This window comes from Neofelis nebulosa, chromosome 4 (genome assembly GCF_028018385.1).
Source record: "Neofelis nebulosa isolate mNeoNeb1 chromosome 4, mNeoNeb1.pri, whole genome shotgun sequence".
Lineage (NCBI taxonomy): Eukaryota > Metazoa > Chordata > Mammalia > Carnivora > Felidae > Neofelis > Neofelis nebulosa.
This window is the reverse complement of record NC_080785.1, coordinates 88,754,844-88,777,675: the sequence shown is the minus strand read 5'-3', so window position 1 is coordinate 88,777,675 and position 22,832 is coordinate 88,754,844. Positions and strand designations below refer to the sequence as shown.

At 39.4% G+C, this 22,832-nt stretch overlaps 1 protein-coding gene across 3 annotated transcripts in view; it reads left to right on the top strand.

Moving 5' to 3' along the window:
- Positions 1–22,832, top strand: part of RELN (reelin) — a 537,501-nt gene that overhangs the window by 462,570 nt on the left and 52,099 nt on the right. For all 3 annotated transcript variants that reach the window (XM_058725343.1, XM_058725345.1, XM_058725342.1), the window contains exons 42-46: positions 3,365–3,585; positions 5,930–6,077; positions 8,348–8,606; positions 9,466–9,715; positions 13,693–13,861. In XM_058725343.1, coding sequence (XP_058581326.1) covers positions 3,365–3,585; positions 5,930–6,077; positions 8,348–8,606; positions 9,466–9,715; positions 13,693–13,861 — 1,047 coding nt within the window. The remainder of the gene's footprint in view (positions 1–3,364; positions 3,586–5,929; positions 6,078–8,347; positions 8,607–9,465; positions 9,716–13,692; positions 13,862–22,832) is intronic.

Genomic DNA, 22,832 nt, shown 5'->3' with positions numbered 1-22,832 from the left:
CCTACCTTTCAAATTGCCTTCAACCATTTCTTGCAAAGAGAAGATTTTGCCTTAATAGTGTTGTCTAGTCCATGTTTCAGTAAAAGAATTAGCACTCTTCTTAAAACCCACACAGGCATGAATTGCTGGAAGGCAAAAGTTAAATTTTCTCCAACTCAGTGAACCATTCCTTGGTTTGTATTCAACATGGTACATAGTGACAGCACAAGCTAGATGCTAAAATATATATTTATAACCCATATTTAAATGACCCCTTTCCGTGCACCTTACTAGGCACCAGGTACCCAAAAAGTATATGAAATGTTTTCAGGTGCAGAAATGACCATTTTTGCCTCCACATACAGTCCATTCACATTTGAAGCATGAAGTATTGAGCTTTCATCGAGTTTTATTCACATCACCTTTGTGTCCTTTTTGTCTAGAGTCTTTTTGTGGTTAAAACTTCCTAATTGCTTTTGCTTTACACACTTTCATAATGAGTCAACCAAAACCCCCGTTTAATGAAAGCACTGTTGTGTGCTTGCAATTTTAAGTTTACGTTTAAAAAACAGGTCCTTTTGAATACTGCTGGCTTGGGAGAACAGACACTGACATTCATCAGGGAGGGTGGCAGTGAGAAATTTTCAAAATAAGATTTCAGCAGAAGGGAACCACAGTGGAACCAGACCCTTCAGCCCATTTATCATAGTGCTTGCAGTTTCCGTGTCAAGGCAGGTGAACAATAATAAATATCCAACCAAGGTGGTTCATTTGTATTCAGAACATTTGAATAAATAAGAAGTTCAAAAAAATCCATGTAGGCTTTTGTTCAAAGGAAAACTCCAGCCATTTCCCTCAGCTCAGCAGTCTGAAAGTTCAAAGGGTAGAAAGTGCTTCTTGCCAAGACTAAACTCTGACAAGTATTTTAAAATAAAATGTAATTATGAACTGGCATTTTGGGAGCAGCTCCATATAGTGGGAGACTTGATATAAACAATGAAATTAGGGTTAAAATTATATGTGGGAACTTGACTCCATCTGCTTTACTATCTACTAAACTTTAGAAGCCTTATAAATACTTCTAAAATTGACTTCTAATTTCTGTTTCTCCTTATTTAATTCTGAATTTGGTTTCTATGATAACTGGAAATGGGACAGATTCACAGGGCACAAAAATGAGTGTGTATGCCATGTCTATAGCCATGCCCTCAAAAATAAACCCGTCTTCTTTGAACTGAGTTTTGTGTAAACCCGTCTTCTTTGAACTGAGTTTTGTGTATAATAAAATACTAAACTATTTCTTGACTGCTACCTAAATATGTAGGTTATTTCCAAGAAGCTAACTTATCATCAACAATGTGATAGCACAATTTACTTACAAATAAAAGAGAAAATTATCTTTGATTTAAAAAGAAATTAAGATGGGGCACCTGGGTGGCTCAGTTGGTTAAGCATCTGGCTTCAGCTCAGGTCATGATCTCAAGGTTTGTGAGTTCAGGCCCACATTGGGCTTTCTGCGGTCAGCAGAGAGCCTGCTTTGAATCCTCTGTCCCTCTCTCTCTGCCCCCGCCCTGTTCATTCTCTCTCTCTCTGCTCCTCTGCTCACTCTCTCTCTCAAAAATAAATAAAGGGGTGCCTGGGTGGCTTAGTCAGTTGAGCGTCTGACTTCGGCTCAGGTCATGATCTTACAGCTTGTGGGTTTGAGACCCACATCAGGCTCTGTGTTGACAGCTCAGAGCCTGGAGCCTACTTTGGGTTCTGTTTCTCCCTCTCTCTCTCTGCCCCTTCCCCACTCACACTCTGTCTCTCTCTCAAAAAAATAAATAAATAAATAAATAAATAAATAAATAAATAAATTTAATATATAAATAAACATTTAAAAAAATAAAAAAGAAAATCTTTAAAATAATAATAAAAAAAGTAATTAAGAAATAAGAGGCATCTAACCAAACAAATTTGATTATGTCACTCCTCTCTTTAAAATAATCTTGTGTGGGGCACCTGGGTGGCTCAGTTGGTTAAGCATCCAACTATAGCTCAGGTCATGATCTCACAGTTTGTGAGTTCAAGCCCCACATTAGGCTCTGTGCTGACAGCTCAGAGCCTGGAGACTGCTTCAGATTCTGTGTCTCCCTCTCTCCCTGCCCCTCTCCTGCTCGCACTCTGTCTCTCTTTCTCAAAAATAAATAAACATTTAAAAAATTAAAAATTAAATTAAATAATCTTGTGCAGTTCTCTGTTACCAATAGGATAAAATCCAAAAATCTCAGTCTGGCTCTTGAGGCTCTTCACAACAAATGACAAACAACATATAGTGTATATGAAACACTGTACTGGGCACCACAAAAGAGTCAAAGAAGAAAGAGGCATAGGCATTGGCCTCTAGGAGCTCAAAATCAATAGGGGAAATAGGTACACTTTTAAATATCTCCAGCTGGGATAACTATAATAATGGAAATTCTGTCAAAAATATGGCAGAGAGAGAAAGTAAAGGACTAGTTATTTCCCATATGACCCAGCAATTCTATCATTCTACCCAAAAGAATTGAAAACAGGTATTCGAGCAAATGCTTGTACACAAATGTTCATAGAAGCACAGTTCACAATAGCCAAAAGGTAGAAACAAACAGATGTCCATCAGCTGATGAATGGACAAAGAAAGTTGGTATACCCATACAATGGAATATTATTCAGCCATAAAAAGGAATGAAATCTGATACTTGCTACAACCTGGGTGAACTTCAGAAACATTATGCTATAAGAACAAAGCCAGACACTAGAGGTCACATATTGTATAATTTCATTTATGTGAGATATCTAGTATAGGTAAATCCATATGGAGAAAAAGGAGATTAATGGTTGTCAGGAGCTGGGAGTAGGGTGGTATGGACAGTGACTACCGAATAGGCATAGGGTTTCCTTTTGGGGTGATGAAAATGTCTTGGAACTCCATAGAGGTGGTGGTTAGCTCATGCTGTGAATGTGCTGTCACCAGGTTATACGCTTAAAATGGCTAATGGTTACTTTTATATTATGTGAATTTTACCTCAGTTTACTAAAAAAAAAAATTAGTTATGCAGAGTGTAGACAGATAGGGTGGAGACAGCTTCACCAAAGAAGTCAATATTGAAAAAGGTGGAAGGTCAGTTGGAATTCGACCCAGTGATAGGATTGGGAAGGACTTACAGGAAATAGGAACATAATTGGCAAAATCCTGGAGACTGAGGAATAGAGTTTGTGTTCTTGAAATGTCAACTCGTTTTTTCTACTTCTTGATTGTGGTGCAGAGGTGGTAACTGCCCACTACTCATTGATCAGATGTACTTACTTTGAAAGCGTATTGTTCTGTTCATTCCATTTTAAAAGACTTGTACCTCTTTTCCAGATCTGTGCGTTTCAGATGGTACCAAGGATTTTACCCTGCTGGCTCTCAGCCCGTGACATGGGCCATTGACAATGTCTATATCGGTCCCCAATGTGAAGAGATGTGTAACGGACATGGGAGTTGTATCAATGGAACCAAGTGTATATGTGATCCTGGCTACTCAGGTCCAACTTGTAAAATAAGCACCAAAAATCCTGATTTTCTCAAAGATGATTTTGAAGGTAATCACTTAAAATAAGTTCTATGTAGCTTTGGAAAAGAACTTACATATTAAATGCAGGTAATTAAAAGAAGTGATCATTGAGGCACCTGGGTGGCTCAGTGAGTTAAGCATCCAACTCTTGATCTCAGCTCAGGTCTTGATCTCATGGTTGTGAGTTCAAGCCCTGCATTGGGCCCCACACTGGGCGTGAAGCCTACTTAAAAACAAAAAAAGTAATCATTAAGTTCCACTTTAATATTTCATTATTTATCCTTACAATTGAGACCATCCATGCCTTCAGTTAGTTCCGAATTGTGTAAGGTTCTTTTTTTGAAACAATGGTCAGTGAGAATGAACAAGACCATGATTGAGAAAACTAAAGCTATTTTCACCACTTTTTCTATCACGTGTAATTTACGATTAATGATAATTTTAGAAAATGTTTCCCCACTGGATGTTATATGTAAGTGACGAACCACGAGAATCTACCCCAAAAACCAAGAGCACACTTTACGCACTGTATGTTAGCCAATTTGACCATAAATTATATATTTTTAAAAAAAGAAAAAGAAAGAAAAAATGTCTCTAGAGGGTTAATCTCGGGTAGAGGGAACAAGTTTCCAGAAATGTAAATTCCTGTCATTGTTTGTCATCAACTCAATAAGCAGCCTCTCATTGCTTTCTGTACCTTGGTTTTATACCTAGAATCTAATGTCATTATGTATGATGGTAATGTTATAACGTAGAAAAAAAGGATATAACATGATGATAATGTTATACTCATATAACGATTGAAATTATTCACAATTAATTATATCCATTGGAGATATACTCTGATAGAACAATGGAAAAATATTCTAAGAGAACGTCTTGAACTAATGTCATGGCTATGTGTTTTAGGGTAGTGAGATTAAAAGCTTTTTTTTTCTTTTCCCCAAGTTGCTTATAAAATTGTTATAATTATGGTTTTAAAGTACATTTTAATATTAGGTATATTAGGTATATCAATACGATGAAGTATGATGCAGCCATAAAAAGGAATGAAACACTGATGGATGCTACAACATGGATGAACCTTGAAAACATTATGCCACATGAAAGAAGTCAGACACAAAAGGCCACAAATCATATGACTTCATTAATGTGAAACCTCCAGGATAGTCAAATCCATAGAGACAAAAGGCAGATTAGTGATTGGCAAGGGCTGGATGAAGGGGAGGTGGGGAATGACTGCTTAATGGGTGTAAGGTTTTCTTTATGGGTGATGAAAAAGTTCTGGAGCTAGGTGGTGGTGATGGTTGCACAATGTGAATGTGAATGTACTAAATGCCACTGAGTTGTTTGCTTTTAAAATGTTGGAGGGAAGCCTGGATGTCTCAGTGGGTTAAGTATCCAACTTCAAGCTCAGGTCATGATCTCATGATTTGTGGGTTTGAGCCCTGCATCAGGCTCTGGGCTGACAGTTCAGAGCCTGGAGCCTGCTTAGGATTCTGTGTCTCCCTTTCTCTCTACCCCTCCCCCACTTATGCTCTGTCTCTCTCTCTCTCAAAAATAAATAAACATTAAAATTAATAATAATAATAAGGGGGCCTGGGTGGCTCAGTCAGTTAAGGTCATGATCTCATGGTCTGTGAGTTCGAGCCCTGCATTGGTCTCTGTGCTGACAGCTCAGAGCCTGGAGCCTATTTCAGATTCTGTGTCTCTGTCTCTCTGTCTCTCTCTGCCCCTCCCCACTCATGCTTTGTCTCTCTCTCTCTCTCTTAAAAAAAAACATTAAAAATTTTTAAATAATAGTAAAATACTGGAAAAGATAAATTTTGTGTTGTGTGCATTTTACCACAATCAAAAAATTCTCTAGATCTAAGGTAAGTATCCAAAGAGATTTATAAGGACAGTATTTAGAAAATATTAAATTACTCTGTAATGTCTCCCATTCAAACTGTGTTTTTTAAAAATATTTTATAACACCTGCCTGATACTGTCCTCAGAGTAGCAAAGATATAATCAAAAAGCCAGTGGAAAAGCTACATTATGCTCTTACTTTTGGCTGGAATCACTCTCTGACCAGCCAGTGTCATTTTCTGCAGCATAGAAGAGCAGAAAGGAAGGACCCATCTGGCTAGACCATAGATACTCAGAAAAAGCCTTCTTCCCCCTTCTATCATGTGGACCCTTAAATTATCCAGCTAAGTTTGAACAATTCACACAAGCTAAACTGTTGAAGAGACCTCTTATCCCAAAATCTATGACTTCGATATTTATGACTTGTATTTCAAAACTACATAAGGCCCTTGTCCTTTAAAAAAGAATATGCCTATATTTGCGGTCATAGGTAAATCACATTTACCGCTTTTTTTTTTCAGGTCAGCTAGAATCTGATAGATTCTTATTAATGAGTGGTGGAAAGCCATCTCGGAAGTGTGGAATCCTTTCCAGTGGAAACAACCTCTTTTTCAATGAAGATGGTTTGCGCATGTTGACAACACGAGATCTGGATTTATCACATGCTAGGTAAACATTTTGGGATGCTATTGAGAAACCACATTGTGATAGACAGTAACAGAACATAAGTACATCAGAAAGAAGCAGACATGTGAAGGGCAAGGCTATCCATGGGACATGCTGAGCTGCTGTCTTATCTAAGACTCCATTAAGACATGATGTATATAATTTCTATTCTAAAACAGAGAGCTTTGCAAAATAAACTAGATCAGAAATGAAACATAGCTAAACAGACAAAAGTTAATATCAAGACAGTGATGGTTATAAGACAGTGACTAGGAAATGACAATGTTTAACTTCCTTTCACTTCCAGAAAATAATGTTGCATCTTTTTTATCCACCTTCTAGAGAATACTTTTCATGAGCACTTGGACTACGTGGAAAATTATCTACACCATGCTTAGTAAAAGCTCAACTGAAATACCATGCATCCTCCAATTATTCACAATTGATTTTATATCCATTAGCAGTTTAAGTAAAAAATATTTGAAGTGTAGCCTTATTCTTTGTAAGCCTTTCTTTCCAATGATTTGCTCCTGCTTTCTAGGTACTCATTTTCTGACTTGAGCACAGCCACTGAGAAACAAACATTTTAAACTGGCTCAGAGGATTATGTCCTGTCAAGATGTATATCCCTTGATCACTTGACGAGCCAAAAACTTAGCCAGGAAAATAAAGAAGACAACTTAACATGTGTAAAATGGAACCCTGACCTATTTTTTGCAAGTGAACAAAGAAGTCGTGTTTTTGTTTTTCAGAACATTTCAGGGAATCTTAAAATGTATCTCAACATATTTATCCTCCTCTTTCACCTAAATCTTTTATTTTATTGAATTATAAATTTGAGCGTGCCTCATAAAAATACAATTCTGTGAGATAATCTTACTATTATAGAAAGCAAGATTTTATTTATCTTCATCCTATTTTAATGCATATGGTTTAATTTGATGCTTTTTATTTCAGATTTATCATTAGCAGCCAAGTTCTCTAATTTAGAAATTATTAGATCTTTCCAAAATAATTCTGACATGGATTTGTCCATAACTAAATTAATATAAACATTTTCCAATACAATAGACAATAGGCTAAAAGGCTTTTTTCTGTAAATGGTTATTGTTTTTATAGTTCTAAACGTCACTAGGCACTATGTATTTTTTTTCATTAATCCAGGGTTAAAAAGCTCCATTATTTATCTCATCTCAGTAGCATGCTGTGTGGGATTTGCATATATTGACCTCAAAATGCTCCATGTAAAATCCCAATTTTCTTGGGGTTATGAGATAAATGAGTGCCCAGTTAATGGAGATGGGGGAGGGGAGGAACCCATGAAGAATGCATGGTTTTATATATGGAACTGATAACTTTCATTATGAGCCCCAATATGCTGCCTGTGTTTGACATGCATACATAATTGGGTGTATGTGTTGGGTTACACATGAAATTTATTCTGCATTACCAGCTAGCATAGCGGCCAGACCAGGCACCAGCCGCTTGCCTGCCAAAGATAACATGTGAGCTAGTTTTCCTTGGCACCCCAGCTGGTTGCTGCCACTCTGTCCACTTCCCTGCCAGTTGGAAAGGCTGCCACTGGCTGGCTGCCATGATTCTCGATGGCCAGTCTCATCCATCCCAGACCCAGCAATAGTCAGAGGCTGGCACAGCCCACTATTACCACCACCCCATACGCACTTTCCTGCCCGTGGCACAAAAGACAGAAAAGAGGCCCAGGCTCGACACACCTCTTCCAAAAGATGCCTGGTCTTTCACAAAGAGGTGCTACAACTGCTGAATTTAAATGTGTCTCCCCAAAACCAATAACATGAGATCTGAAAAACTGGTAAGACCTGAAAATGGATGATTTCGCCAATTAACGGCATAAACTACATTCATAGCATTCTTCCAGCTTCAGATACTAAGGACAAATTTGTCTTAAATAGATAGCAATACACACTCCCAAACTTGAAGAGGCTTTGGACCCCTCCCATCTTCTTATAGAGTAGCAACAGGATTGGGGAATGCTCAGTTCCCTCAGACTCTCCTCTGTGGAAGGGTACAAAATATAAACTTGAGTACAGAATTGCCTTTTTTTCATTTCATTAACTCCCTTACATTAACAAGGAAAATTGGGATTTGAAATGATTGCTTTAGACACTTGTTAAATCATCATATTCTTTAAAACCGTGCACTTTCCCCTTATTACCCTGTGTGCTTGTCTTATGTTAATAGTGTGCATTTCTCACTGAAGTGAAAAAATCTACAGTAAACTTTACTCATGTCAGATTTGTGCAGTTCTTCATGAGGCTGGGATGTGGTAAAGGTGTTCCTGACCCCAGGAGCCAACCCGTGCTTCTACAGTATTCACTCAATGGCGGCCTCTCATGGAGCCTCCTTCAAGAGTTCCTTTTCAGCAACTCCAGCAACGTGGGCAGGTACATTGCCCTGGAGATACCCTTGAAGGCCCGTTCCACTTCTACTCGCCTCCGCTGGTGGCAACCATCTGAAAATGGGCACTTCTACAGTCCCTGGGTTATCGACCAGGTCAGTCCACTCAGGATTAACTATTGTAATGTTTGGCACTTGAGCTGCATGTGGCCTACAAAGCATCCAGTCCGGCCCCCTCGCTCAGTAGAGGAAGCCCAGGACCAACAATTGAATGACTTGCCCAAGAGCATACAGCTAGATTAGATATGGCAGTTAGCTTCCTTTCCTTCTCTTTTCCTTCAATTGCCTGAGCCTATAAAAACCAGCAACACAACAGAAGGCCCAGGTCCTGCTCATAGAGAATTCTGCCATATGGATAGGGGGACTTTATCAAGTGTGATGCGAGGTTATAATTCCCTTAAAAGGAAAATGTGCAAATTAGCACTGGTACCACATGCAGTAGTTTACAAATCCTCGTTCCTAGCCTTTGAAGAAGAAATAAGTAAATCTTCCTAACAGCCTCATGGACACTTCTAAACGATCTTCATACATAATAAAACGCATATCAAATAGATCCCAAAGAACCTGTTAACAAATGATAGAATCCATGCAAAAAATTGGAACTGAAATGCTTTAGGATACAACTGTCCTTAAATAGAAATTTCACATGGAAAATAATCACATGTAAGCCAACTTTTGCTTTCCCAGCTTGGGTGCATGTAGTTTCCAAAGGCACAATTTGGCCCATGAAGGCTGTGAATGGTTTTGTCAATACTTCAATTTGTTTTCTGTAGCTTCTTGCCAGATGGGCAAGCAGACCACATAAACAAAAGCATTCTGAAAGGCCCCAAACAGTATGCTTGCTGTATGATGCCAGTTTTGAGCAATCTGACAGATAAAAACAAACAAAAAGACGGAACTCTTCTTGTCTCTTGAAACCATATTAAAAATTTGTTTTCTTGAAAATACATTTCAGATTCTTATTGGAGGAAATATTTCTGGTAATACAGTCTTGGAGGATGATTTCACAACCCTGGATAGTAGGAAATGGCTGCTTCACCCAGGAGGCACCAAGATGCCTGTGTGTGGCTCTACCGGAGATGCCCTAGTCTTCATTGAAAAGGCCAGCACCCGCTATGTGGTCACCACAGACATTGCTGTGAATGAGGATTCATTCCTGCAGATAGATTTCGCTGCCTCCTGCTCAGTCACAGACTCCTGTTATGGTAAAAATTCCATTTCCGGGTAGAGGAACATTACCCCATTTCCGGGTAGAGATAGATAGATAGATAGATAGATAGAGATAGATAGATATAATAACCCCTAATTTATCTCTTGTTGGAAAATCCAGAATTTTCTTGTACGATCAGATTTGCAGAATTATGACTCTCATCACATAGAGAATGCCAGAATAAGCCATAGGATTTACACATAAATTTGCATTTGCATAGGTTTTAATTCATAGGGCTTTAGATTAGTCTGGTTACTGTCTTCTTTCCAACTCCCCAGGAATCATGACATTTTGTTGTTCCCATTTTGCCTTATACTTTTCGCCATTCTAGGTCATAGCATATTCTAGGCCACCCTCATTGTGACCAGTTTGCATCCTCAAGGTTGTATACACACACACTCCTACTCACACATGACTTGCACACACACACACACACACACACACACACACCTATCCTAGGAGATATAAAAACTGACATCATTGCATACTTGGAGCCTTCACTGGAATGCAAACCTGTTGGGATTCTGGTAGTCTTCCAGCCTTTTACCACCCCTTATCATTCTTCCTCCAAGAGATACAAACTAGAATGTTCACAAGGACCTTGTTCTGTTTTAGATTCTGGGGGGCCAACATCTGACAAATTTGGTTACTTCCAAGGTCTTACAAAATCTAGATTTTTCATATTTCTGTTAGTTTGAACTTAGTGGACATATCTTAAGGGGACTCCCAGAAGTGCAGCTTCTACCTCAGGATCGATTAGTCAGCACTAACCTAGTCAGCAGGGGTGGAACATGGAAAAGTATAAGGTACCCATCTGTCTTCAATAGGTCTAGTTGAGGGGATACTTCCAAAAGTTAGAGTGCAATAAATGACAAAGTCAAGTGCTCTGTGGATTGGTGCTGATGCCAAATGTGATGAGAGCTCAAAGGAGAGTGAGATGACCAATGGATGGCCAATCCAAGGAGTTTGGGAAGATTTCACAAAGAAGCTGTCTCAAGTGGGCATTGATGGTTGCAGTGGATTTGAAGAGTGAATAGAGAAGAAAGGACACCCCAAGCTAGGCTGGCAGCATAAGCAAAGAGACAGAGGTGGGGGTCCTCCTAGTCCATGCCAAAAGCCATGAGCAGACCTGCCTGAACAGGCAATATTTGCATCTAGTGGAGGAGAGGAAAGTGCTGATTTTGAAAATGGAAAAGGGTGGTAAGGTTCTAGATGCCTACTCCCTCAGTAGCATAAGAAATGGATGGGAACCCAAGGAGGTAAGCTATGACACAATAGGCCTGCACTAGCACCAGGACTGACACTCTACCCTCCTGTGTACTTTCTGCTATAGGCTGGCACAGCCTCTTGAGAAAGGTTGAACTAAATGACAAAATCAAAGACGAAAGCAGAGATGGATAAGCAGAGTTGCCAACTAAGAAGAGCCTTACAAGGCACATACAAGAATTTATAGGGGCACCTGGGTGGCTCAGTTGGTTGGGCATCCGACTTTGGCTCAAGTCATGATCTCACCGTTTGTGGGTTCAAGCCCCACGTCGGGCTCTGTGCTGACAGCTCAGAGCCTGGAGCCTGCTTCCGATTCTGTGTCTCCCTCTCTCTCTCTCTCTCTGCCCCTCCCCACTCATGCTCTCTCTCAAAAATAAACATTAAAAAAAGATTTGAAAAATGTTTTAAAAAGTTTTAAAAAAAGAATTTGTACCTGACAAGGACATGAATAAAAGGACTCAAGTGCAGAGAAGCGGCATGGTGTGTTTCTGGGAGATGAGCCCAAAAGCTGATGAAGGTGGGTAGGCAAGAATCCCAATAAGGAAGCCTCAGTGGTAATCTCCAGAGGAGGTGGCATGAAGAGAAATAAGATGGATAATATTGATGTGAGACAATGCAAACAAAAAGGAAAGAAGCAAAAAATCTCACAACCAGCTGACAGTTTGAACACAGAGGGTAAAGAAGAGGAAGAGTAAAATTTCTAAAATAATTTATAAATTTTGAACCCAGAAAACAAGTGCAAAAGCATTGCCATTGATAGAATTTAGTAGTTAAGAGGGGCACCTGAATAGCTTAGTCAGTTAAGTGTCTGACTCTTAATTTTGTCTCAGGTCATGATCTCAGAGTTCATGGGATCAAGCCCTGCATCAGGCTCTGCACTAACAGTGCAGAGCCTGCTTGGAATTCTCTCTCTCCCTCTCTATCTGCCCCTCCCCTGCTTGTGCAATCTCTCTCTCTCTCTCTCTCTCTCTCTCTCTCTCTCTCCCCCCTCAAAATAAATAAATAAACATTTAAAAGAAAAGAATTTAGTAGTGAAGAAAAGATGTTTATTTATTAGGGAAAATGGTGAGTTTTTCTTTAGTTGGGGTAGAAGTCGTTTTATTTATTTGTTTTTTTGTTTGTTTCAAGTTACTTACATTCTAGTTAGTTAACATATAGTGTAATATTGGTAGTAGAATTTAAGGATTCATCACATATAACACCCGATGCTCATCACAACAAGTTCTAGAAGTAATTTTTAGTGGAGATCCCCTGACTGAAGAGGACTTACAATATGGAAAGCAGGAACTTTTTCTATACTGTGCACCCACAATAGGCCAGCATCCGGTGCAATGCCAGGCTGAGCAAACATTTATTGAATTAATGAAATTGCTTGGAGACATAAAATTGGCAAATCTGGGCACACAGGTCATGGTTGAAGCCCAAGGAGTATATACATAAAATAGAAGACCAGAAATGGAGTCTGGAAGAATGCCCACAGCTGGGCTAGTTAGCACGGGAGTCACAGGAAAGTAAGAGAGGAGATTCAGAATAATGTCCTCCAAAAGAAAAGAAAGTTTCAAGAATTGGGGAATAATCAATAACATCCAACGCTGTAGGAAGAACAAGAACAATGAAGACTGAGATGAACCACTGTATTTAACTAGAAAAGGTTGCTAGGAACCTCCCTGAAGTGAGTGGTCCCACACTGGCTGTGCATGACAGTCACCTGGGGAGCTTTAAATCTCCTGATACCTTGGCTGTGCCCCAGAAGAGTGAAATCACAATCCCTGGGGGTGGGACCCTGGCATTAGTAGTTTCTAACGGTACCCAGGTGATTTCAGTGTGCAGCCAAGATTGAGAATCACGGCCTTAGAGGAAGCAATTTCAATACGGAGGTTGGGCCTGAAGCAGTTTCTAAAGACTTAAAGAGAAATACAAAACATAGAACATAAGTTGAATTTTTCAGAAGAAGAAAAAGAAAAGTATCTTTTCATAGACCCACAGCCTGACTGCCTTCTTTGGCACAAGTTACATGTCCTTCAGGTCCCTCCTGATACTTCTCTTATTTCCCAGTATATTCCACAACACAGCAGAGCAGGATAAGAGCAAAAGAGATTTTGCAACTTGTAAGAAGTTTAACCTGTATCAGGAGCAAAACTGGCATTATTGGTCAGGATCCCTATTGAATGGTCAAATTTAGGGAAAGTTGCTCAGTTTTTTAAAACTTTTTAAAAAGTAATCATTAAAATATATGGTTACTATGTTTGTATTTGTATGTTAACTATTAAATAGATACCATATAGTTACAGTACCTCAAATTATATATAGTTTGTATAATTTTATAATATATTGTAACTATTAGATTAAACAATAAATATATATATAACTATCATTACTGTTGCTTTAACTACATATAAACAATGGTTTTGTTATGCTTGTTCTGAAAGTTTCTCACTATAAGGAGTGATGTAGGAAAATTTATGTTTCACTTGATCATACCCCCTTAAAAGAAAATTTATTTTAATCTGGAAAGTGAAAAATAATAACTAGTATTGTATGGAAGGAAAAATCAAACCGGGAAACATTTCAAAATAGGAAACATAAATACTGAGGAAAAATCAAATTGACATCTGAGTGAAATTAAAACATAAGAAGATATAAGTATTTACCGTTCCTGGGTCTACATACATGTATTGATATTCAGAATGGTGTTTCCTGTTTCAGCTATTGAATTGGAATACTCAGTAGACCTTGGATTATCATGGCACCCATTGGTAAGGGATTGTCTACCTACCAATGTTGAATGCAGTCGCTATCACCTGCAGCGGATCCTGGTATCAGACACTTTCAACAAATGGACCAGAATCACTCTGCCTCTCCCTCCCTATACCAGGTATGGATGCTTCTGCATGTAGTGAACCCAAATCTGATATAATTTGTCATATCAGCTTTTAGGACAAGTTTAAATGAGATATATGCAATTTTGCTATTGATTGATGGTATTGCCAGCCATGAATGAACAAGGTGATCTTAGTAAGCAAAATAAGGGCACCTGGCTGGTTCAGTCAGTAGAGCATGTGACTCTTGATCTCGGGGTTGCGAGTTTGAGCTCCACACAAAGCATGGAGTTTACTTTTAAAAATAAGCAAAATAAGGGGCAGCTGGCTGGCTCAGTCAGTGAAGCATGCAACTCTTGATCTTGGGGTCTTGTGTTCAAACCCCATGCTGGGTGTAGAGCTTACTTTAAAAAAAGGAGGAATAAAAAAAAAATAAGCAAAATAGAAGCCAGTTTTTGTGGTGACATTGTTCTGTTTTTTTTTTCCCAAAAGCCAGACCTATACTGACTTTTATTTCTAACATTTTTAAAGAATGGTATATGCAAGAAAACAGTATATGGATCAGTGAGAGTCTCCGACTTGATTCACTTAAATTTAAAACAGGCACATTGCATACAGAATAGGTTTAAATGGAGTCTGTTGTTAGACTACTCTAGGTACAGCAGTGAGTGGTGTCATATCAATAGATAGAGCAAATAAGTGTGTATTAAAATTATTGTCTGCTTTTGAAATTTTATTTTAAATAGTATCTCGAGAATTACCACCTGGAGCATTCTTTTATATGAAAAACAATTATGAATGTGTCATTCATTGAGTCCATAAGAAATGGTGGTGGCTTAATAAAATTGCCTGGAAAGTGCTTTGAGTTATACAGAGAATTCACCTTGCCTACTGGATGGTGTTCCCTGACCCTCTCTCTTTTCACTATCCAAGGAGGTGCTAATCATAGGAAAGCTTTAAAATCTTGATGGGAAATTCTGTTCCCTCCCCCCCCCAAAAAAAAAATGGCAATCAGTTGTTGCCGTTAAGACAGAAGCAAAGCAACCAGTGCAATTATGTGGAACGGGAGTTACAGTTTGGGCTCATTATTGGTCCCTCGCTTCCCCACAAATGAAGAATGAATAAATCTTCCTAGCAAATGATCATAAAATTCAACTATTCATCTAGGACATAACTTTTCTTGGGATTATCATAAATGAGATGGTTTCAGTTACTAACAGCCTAAGGCCCCTCTACAATTGCTGGCTCAGAGCTACGAGACTATATTAACTGTCAGTAGAGTTGCCAAGTTTAAATGAGATACGTGAGATTTTGTTGCTCGTTAAAGGTATTGCCATGCATGAATTATTAAGGTGATCTTAATAAGTAAAATAGAAAAAAAAACTCCATTAAGGCAACAGTCTTTTAAGGCTTTATGAATTCTGTGAATTATTACCCTGCTACTTGGTAGCATTTTGCAAATAAAAGACATTCTAAGATTTACTCCAGCTAGTGATTATACCCTTGACTTTTCTACTCAAGAAAGGTAATTATTCCTCCTCTTTTAATATATCTTTTAATTGTCTTTTGCACCTACCCATAAGAATTTGGCCCTTTCAAATGATAAGTTGAGAAATCTGATGAGCATCCCTTTCCTCTTGTTACCATATTGAAAATATGCACTGCTTATTGTACTACCCTCAAAGCCCCTGTTATACAGTGGTCTTAAAGGTGGTCCTGCCTTGTAACAATGCCTTTTAGATAATTCAGACAGAAATGCACATGGATGGAGCCCAAGCCAGACCTACTTCTTATTGTGCTCTCCCCTATGCCAGAGATGAGGAGAACAGTGTGCCAGACTCAGAACACTTTGTCTCACACACAACTTAGCATAGCTATACTCTATCTGCTCTTATATCCAGCTACTTTTTAAATGTGGTACCTCCTTGTCTTGAGTTCAACTTAACTGCCTCCACATTTGCAAAGTATTGCGACACCTATGTTTACTTTGCTCTCTAGAATTGAGAATTTCAGCTCGTAGCTCTTCACCATAAACAAACATGATGCTGATGACTTAAAGCCATCTGCTCAGTAGGGGTGAGGAGTGACAATGTGCCGGTGGTAGTTTTGTCCACCTGTTCGCTTATCATAGGACCACAAGGCTAGGGTTCCAGTATTGTTGGCACAGTGGTAGTTAAGAGTCAACTGAGGTTGGTTATCCACAAATTGACATAAAATCATTACCCAAACTAAAATGGCCGGTAGTTACCAGTAGCAATTATTCATTCACTTATTCATTAAACAAATATTTTTTGAAGTGTTTAATTGGATGCTAGGTCTGTGTGAGGGGGATGAACTTACCCCTGCCTCAACAAATTTTCAGTCCAGTGGGAAAAAGAACTATTAACCAGAAACCAGCAGTAATCACAGAAGTAAATAAAAAATTCAACTGTGGTAACTGATGGAGGACAGTTGCATGATGCTGAGAGATGATATGTCCTAGGGAGATTTGCCTTTATCAGGAGAGTCAAGGACCACTTTCTGGAGGAAAGCATAATTGAAGTAATAGATAAAGGGTGGATAGGAATTGACTAGGGGAACAGTAGGGGGAGGTGTTCCAGGCAAGGAAAACAACCTGTGATAGGAAGTAGCAGGCATATGTGAGACACTGAAAGAATGTATCAGATCTAGAGAGAGAGCGGAGTGAGATGGAGTGAGACCATGAAGAGCATTGTAGGTCTTACTGAAGATCTGGGGATGGTTACATAGGTGCTTAAAAGCCTGCTGAAGTGCCCCAGGAATAGGGGGACATGCTCAGATTTGCATCAGAAAAGCGTATTCTAACTGGAAAACAAATTGGGGAGGATACGAGTAGCTGTAAGGAGACTCTTCTAGAGGCAGTAAGTGCTGGAAGCTTGGAGTAAGGTGCAGGAGACATGAAGACAAGTGGAGAAATTCAAGAGAAATAGAAGTGATAAAATTAAGTTTAATGATTAAATGGACGTGAGAAGGTGAGGGGAGGGGCAATGTTGAAGATGACTGTGGTTTCTGAGTTGAACTGAATGGATGCTGCTACATTTCACTGGGAAGGGGGCCCTGAGAGTAAACACAAGAGACATTACACTCTGCTCCAGACATTTCTATGTTAAAACCTAAATAAGCTGCTATAGATCGAATCATAGTTTCTATTACTCCCATATACACTGCTTAAGTTAGATCTTACTAGAGAGAAATAAATGAGTGGAAAGCATTGTGTTTTAGTGGAGAGTTCCAGCTGTTCAGCCCTGTGAGCTTTTAAGGTAGTCATTCCATGTCCCAGAGTTGCAGGGTCTTCATGTGAAAAATGAGACTTTTTGCTGTATAAAAATCTAATAAATGGGGCTGCCAGGGTGGCTCAGGGGTTATGCATTCTGATTCTTTTTTTTTTTTTAATTTTTTTTCAACGTTTTTAATTTATTTTTGGGACAGAGAGAGACAGAGCATGCACGGGGGAGGGGCAGAGAGAGAGGGAGACACAGAATCGGAAACAGGCTCCAGACTCCAAGCCATCAGCCCAGAGCCCGACGCGGGGCTCGAACTCACGGACCGCGAGATCGTGACCTGGCCGAAGTCGGACGCTTAACCGACTGCGCCACCCAGGCGCCCCTTCATTCTGATTCTTGATTTCGACTCAGGTCACGGTTTGTGAAATCGAGCCCCATGTCAGGCTCTGCACTGACAGCACAGAGCCTGCTTGGGGTGCTCTCTGTCCCTCTCTCTCTGCCCCTTCCTTGCTCTCACACTCTCTCAAATAAACTTTTAAGAAATCTAATCAATGTGCATGGATGAGTTTGGGACATTGTAAGTATTTATAAAATGTAAATCATTTTTACATCTATGAGTTAACAACATAATCATACTTGTTAAGCATAGCACAAGTTTATTATCAGACTTTACCTTCAGTCAGACTAAGAAGTCTTCCTAAGCTCACTTAACAAGAGCAAACCCATGGTAATGGTAGGACACTGTCTTAAGTTCCTGCCCTGGAGGGGGTTACCATCTCATTGGAGAAAAATAGATAACTTAAAAATAAAACACGCTGTATATAATTGAGAGCTTCAATGAGGAATGGGCTAGAAATTGGAGACAATGTTGAATGCGGGAGTTAGAAAGGGTTTCATGGAAGAGATGGGTCGTGGCCTAAAGGATGGCTAGGAATTAGGTGGGTAAGGAGAAGAACATTTCTAAATTAGGGAAACAATGTGAACAGGGCTCATGAGCCCGGCAAGAGCCCAGGAGTTGCTGGTGAAGGCAGCGGCCTCATATCTGGATGCTCTGGAAAGTTGTTTGTTAGTGGAGTTGGCTTAACTATCACAGGCACTGAAGAAAGATAGAGGAGTTTAGACTTGTCGGAAAAATGAACTATGGTGGATTTCGAGCTGAGAATATTCTTCCAAGAAAAAAACAATTGGGAGAACAGAGAGGCAAGTAAGAGAAAGTGGCAAAGGCATTGTGATAATGACTCCCATGAAGTCACAAGGGTCTGGGCTACAGCTAACAAGCAGGGGATGGGACGGATATTACAGGACATTTCAAAGAAAGAATTGATAAAACTCACCAGATATTTCTGGTCACCCATCCGGAGACAACTGTAAAGTTTGAAGCCCTTGAGAGTGGTGAGAAGTGGGGAGGAAGCAAAAGTTGATCCCAGGAGGGACAATGTGGCAAATTCAACCCAATGATGCTGAATTAAATGTGGTGACTAGAAATACAAATGGAAACATCCATTTGACAGAAATATGAAGTTCAGAGCCAAGGGAAAGATAATAAACTTTGGAGGCATGAGCATAGAGGTGATAGGCAAAGCTGTAAAACTGGAGCAGTTCAACTTGGGAGAGCATTCAAAAGGAAAAGAAAGGATCCTTAAATTTAGTAGCAGCTTGAGTGCAAATAGTTCTTAAAGGGACCATGAGGATATACTCAGGGGAGTTTAAGAAGAATCAGAAGAACGTGGTATCCAAGAGCAAGTAAGAATAGAATATCAAGGGGCGCCTGGGTGGCTCGGTCGGTTAAGTGTCCGACTTTGGCTCGGGTCATGATCTCGCGGTCTGTGAGTTCGAGCCCCGCGTTGGGCTCTGTGCTGACAGCTCAGAGCCTGGAGCCTGTTTCCGATTCTGTGTCTCCCTCTCTCTCTGCCCCTCCCCTGTTCACGCTCTGTCTCTCTCTGTCTCAAAAATAAATAAACGTTAAAAAAAAAAAAAGAATAGAATATCAAGTAGGAAGAGGTGGCCATCAGTGACACACGCTATAGACTAATGAAAAAAAAGTTTCACAATAAATTTGCTAGATTTTTCCATAAGGAGATAGTCAGTGACCTTCAAAAGAAAACTTTCAGTAAGATACTGGAAATAAATAAAGCTTGTCTGGCCCCAGAGCTCATGGGCTTAACCAGTATATTAGTTCTACATTAAAAAAAAAAATTTTTTTAATGTTTATTTATTCGTGAGAGAGAGAGACACACACAGGGCGTGAGTAGGGGAGGGGCAGAGAGAGAGGGAGACACAGAATCCAAAGCTGGCTCCAGGCTCTGAGCTGTGGGCACAGAGCCTGACGCGGGGCTCAAACCCACAGACTGTGGATCATGACCTGAGCCAAGTCGGCGCTTAACCGACTGAGCCAGCCAGGCACCCCTATTAGTTCTACATTTTTATTGCTTGCCTAAGAGATACAGTCCTCGAAGAAATAGGAAGAGAGAATGCAGGAGTTCTTGAGAGAGGCTGAAAAGGAGAGGAAGATACCAAAATCAATTTCATAGCCCCTAATTTGAATCTGCCTCCTCCTGTTTAACCCCAGATCTAAAAATAACAGGTGGCTCAAGTAGCATGGGTTCTTGAAATGTCACCTGAGAAGGAGGGTAAGTCAACAGAAGGGCAGGTAACTCAAATCCACTGAGAAAAGAGCAGGGGGTGGGTGCTGCCACTGGAAGGCTCAGGTGTGACTTGGCTATTTTAAGCCACAGTTTGAAGATGATCCATTCCCTCCTACCAGCCCTAATGACCTAGCAATACCACTGTCTTTAAGAATTAACTGCAACACTTTGGAAGCCAGATGGTTTTAGCCACAACATGGACACTACTTAATGTTTGTGGGAAGTTTACAGGAAAAGTGATAAGCACGAGAAAGGGCAAAAAGATTGTGGAAGGATTGGGATAATGGAATGGGGTTAGAGGAGTCTCTACCTGTTTGCAGGTAAACAGATTTAGGGAGGGAGGATATTTTCAATGATAATCCCAACTATAACTTCAGAGAAAAGATATTTTGCTAAGAAAACCAAATAACTAAAGGTAGTATTCTGGGGGTTTGTCTTGGAGAAATATTCAAGGGAATTACAAGTTCATTTTTTTAAAGGAGGGATTTTTTTTTTTAACTTACCTTGGTATTATTTATCTCCATTGTTACTTCCAGCTTTCTAGTAAGTTCTGAAAGACTTTTTACAGACATTTGTTTTACTGAGCATCATGCTAAAATTTTTCAGTCAGGTCAAGGAAACCTTAGACTTCTCTTACGTCACCATTTTCTCATGCATCATTTTGATACTTTGAACATCATTGCTGTTGCTTTACCAAATTTCTGTTGGTGTTTCAGGACAACAGAACATAAAATAATTTCTTCTGGGGCACCTGGGTGACTCAGTTGGTTGAGCGTCTGACTTCAGCTCAGGTCATGATCTCACAGTTCGTGGGTTCGAGCCCCGTGTCAGCCTCTGTGCTGACAGCTCAGAGCCTGAAGCCTGCTTCAGATTCTCTGTCTCCCTCTCTCTGCCCCTTCCCTGCTTGTGCGCGCTCTCTCTCTCTCTCTCTCTCTCTCTTCTCTGAAAAGTAAATAAATAAATATAAAAAAATAATTTTGTTGGATGTAAACTATGGTACTATTGATTTTCACATACTGAATATGTTAATATTTGCACATTAAGACAATAAAATCTATTTCCATTTCCACTACAACAGAGAATAAAACTGTTTACAGAAATTCTGCATTCCAACTAAGGTTTCTCTGTTGTCAATCTTGTTGCCAAAATTTTATTAGAGAATTTGAGACTTGGCTGTACTTCACCCATATTGCTATCTATGGATTCTTAAGATTGCTTTAACAATTAAATAGAAGTCATTCTCCTTTGAGAAGGTGTTTTAAAAATTATAGGAAATTCCTTTTATTTGAAGGATGGTCCAAAGTCTTTAATGCTGTCAGTAGGCCTACTCAGAACACTGTAGTTGTTAGTATCATTACTAATTATGATTCTCAGCAAAAATAATAAATCCTTATTTTACCAAAAAATAGGGTAACCATTTTCTTTTCTTTGTAATCCTCAAATCAAAATTTTACTATGAATTTGAAGGGAGCACAGATTATTTTTGGCTCACGTTTATCTATTTAAAACATAACACAATTTAAGAAAATAGCAAACTATACTTCAATAGAGTCATCACCCAGCTTCAACTATCATTCAACCATTATTGACTTATAAGCAACCTTATTTTTCAATAGCACCACTCACTCCTGCCCCCCCCCAATTTTGAAGGAATTCCCAGACATATCATTTCAACTGTAAATATTTTAGTATGTATCTCTAAAAGAGAACTTTAAACAATGTAACTATGATATCATTATCACACCTAAAAATTAATGACAGCTTCTTATTCAATATTTACTTAGTACTCAGTATTCAAATGTTCCTGTTTGTCTCATGAAACATATTATCATTTTTTTTTTGAAATTAGGATACAAATCAATATAATTGGCTGGCACCTGTCTAAGTATTCTTTAACCTTGAGGTCTCCCTGTTTACCTTTTAAGATGAGGACTAAGACACAGAAAAGTTACATGATTTTCCCCACAGACACACTGTGGCTGAACCAGGATTGTACCAAAGTTTTCCATTTGTTCTCTGTCAAGGAAGAAATAAAGGCCATGTGGGGTGGCTTGTTGAAATTCTTCTATTACTAACTCTGTAATGTGCTTTCCATCCTAGTTCCAGAGCAGTATCATGAAGGATCTAGGTCACCTTATAAGGATACCTTACCTTTATCACGTTTGTTTGGGGTCAGAACCTGTGGTCTAAACACCTTATCCTCTCATTCAGACCCCAGTGTATTATAAGAAAATTAGAAGAAAAGAACATTGAATGACAGTATACATTCTTCATGGACAGATTAATGTTACCCAAAAATCCCAAAATGTTATAGTCATTTAGCATCCTACAATTTCCTAGTGTTAATTATTATCACCGAGGGGATTTTCTACTAAAAGATCTGGGATGCCTAAATTAAGTGCCCCCAGCTAGCTGCCAAATCAGTGGTCTTCCGGCCTCTGCCTGCCATTCAAGACAACCAGGGTTCTCAGTAACATCTCGGCTCCAGCAGGAGATGATGGTTCTAGATCCAGTTCTAAATGCAGCCCTTACACCTATGAAATGAGTCAGTTGTACAAAACAGTTTCTAAGAGTCAGCCTCTCATTTCCACCCCCAAAATTCAACTTCCTTCTTTCAGTCATAGTTCAGTGTCTTCTTCATGAGGATCTCCCCCAGAGCAGGGTCTTCATGTCTCCTGGGAGATGGCCCACCCCTTGAGAGCCCCTCACCATACGTAACTCATTCACATTCCTGGTACCAAAGTTCAGACCTCCTTTCTAGAGCCTGCTTTTTCTCTAACTCTTATCTGTAGGTCATGGGCTGTGACCCATGGGTGCTCTCTGTTCAGCTGAGCTGATCTATGCTTCCTCCCAGGTATATACCTACAAGTGGAATTGCTAGGTCATATGCTGACTCCATGTTCAACATTTTGAGAAATGGACATGTTTTCCACAGCATCCACATCATTTTACATTCCCACCAACAGTGTAGGAAGGTTCAGATTTCTCCACATCCCTGCCAACACTTGTTATTGCTGTCTTTTTTTTTTTTTTTATCATAGCTGTCCTCGGGGGTATGAAGTTGTATTTCATTTTGGTTTTTATTTTCACTTCTCTAGTGACTAGTGATGTTGAACATCTTTTCATACACTTATCAGCCA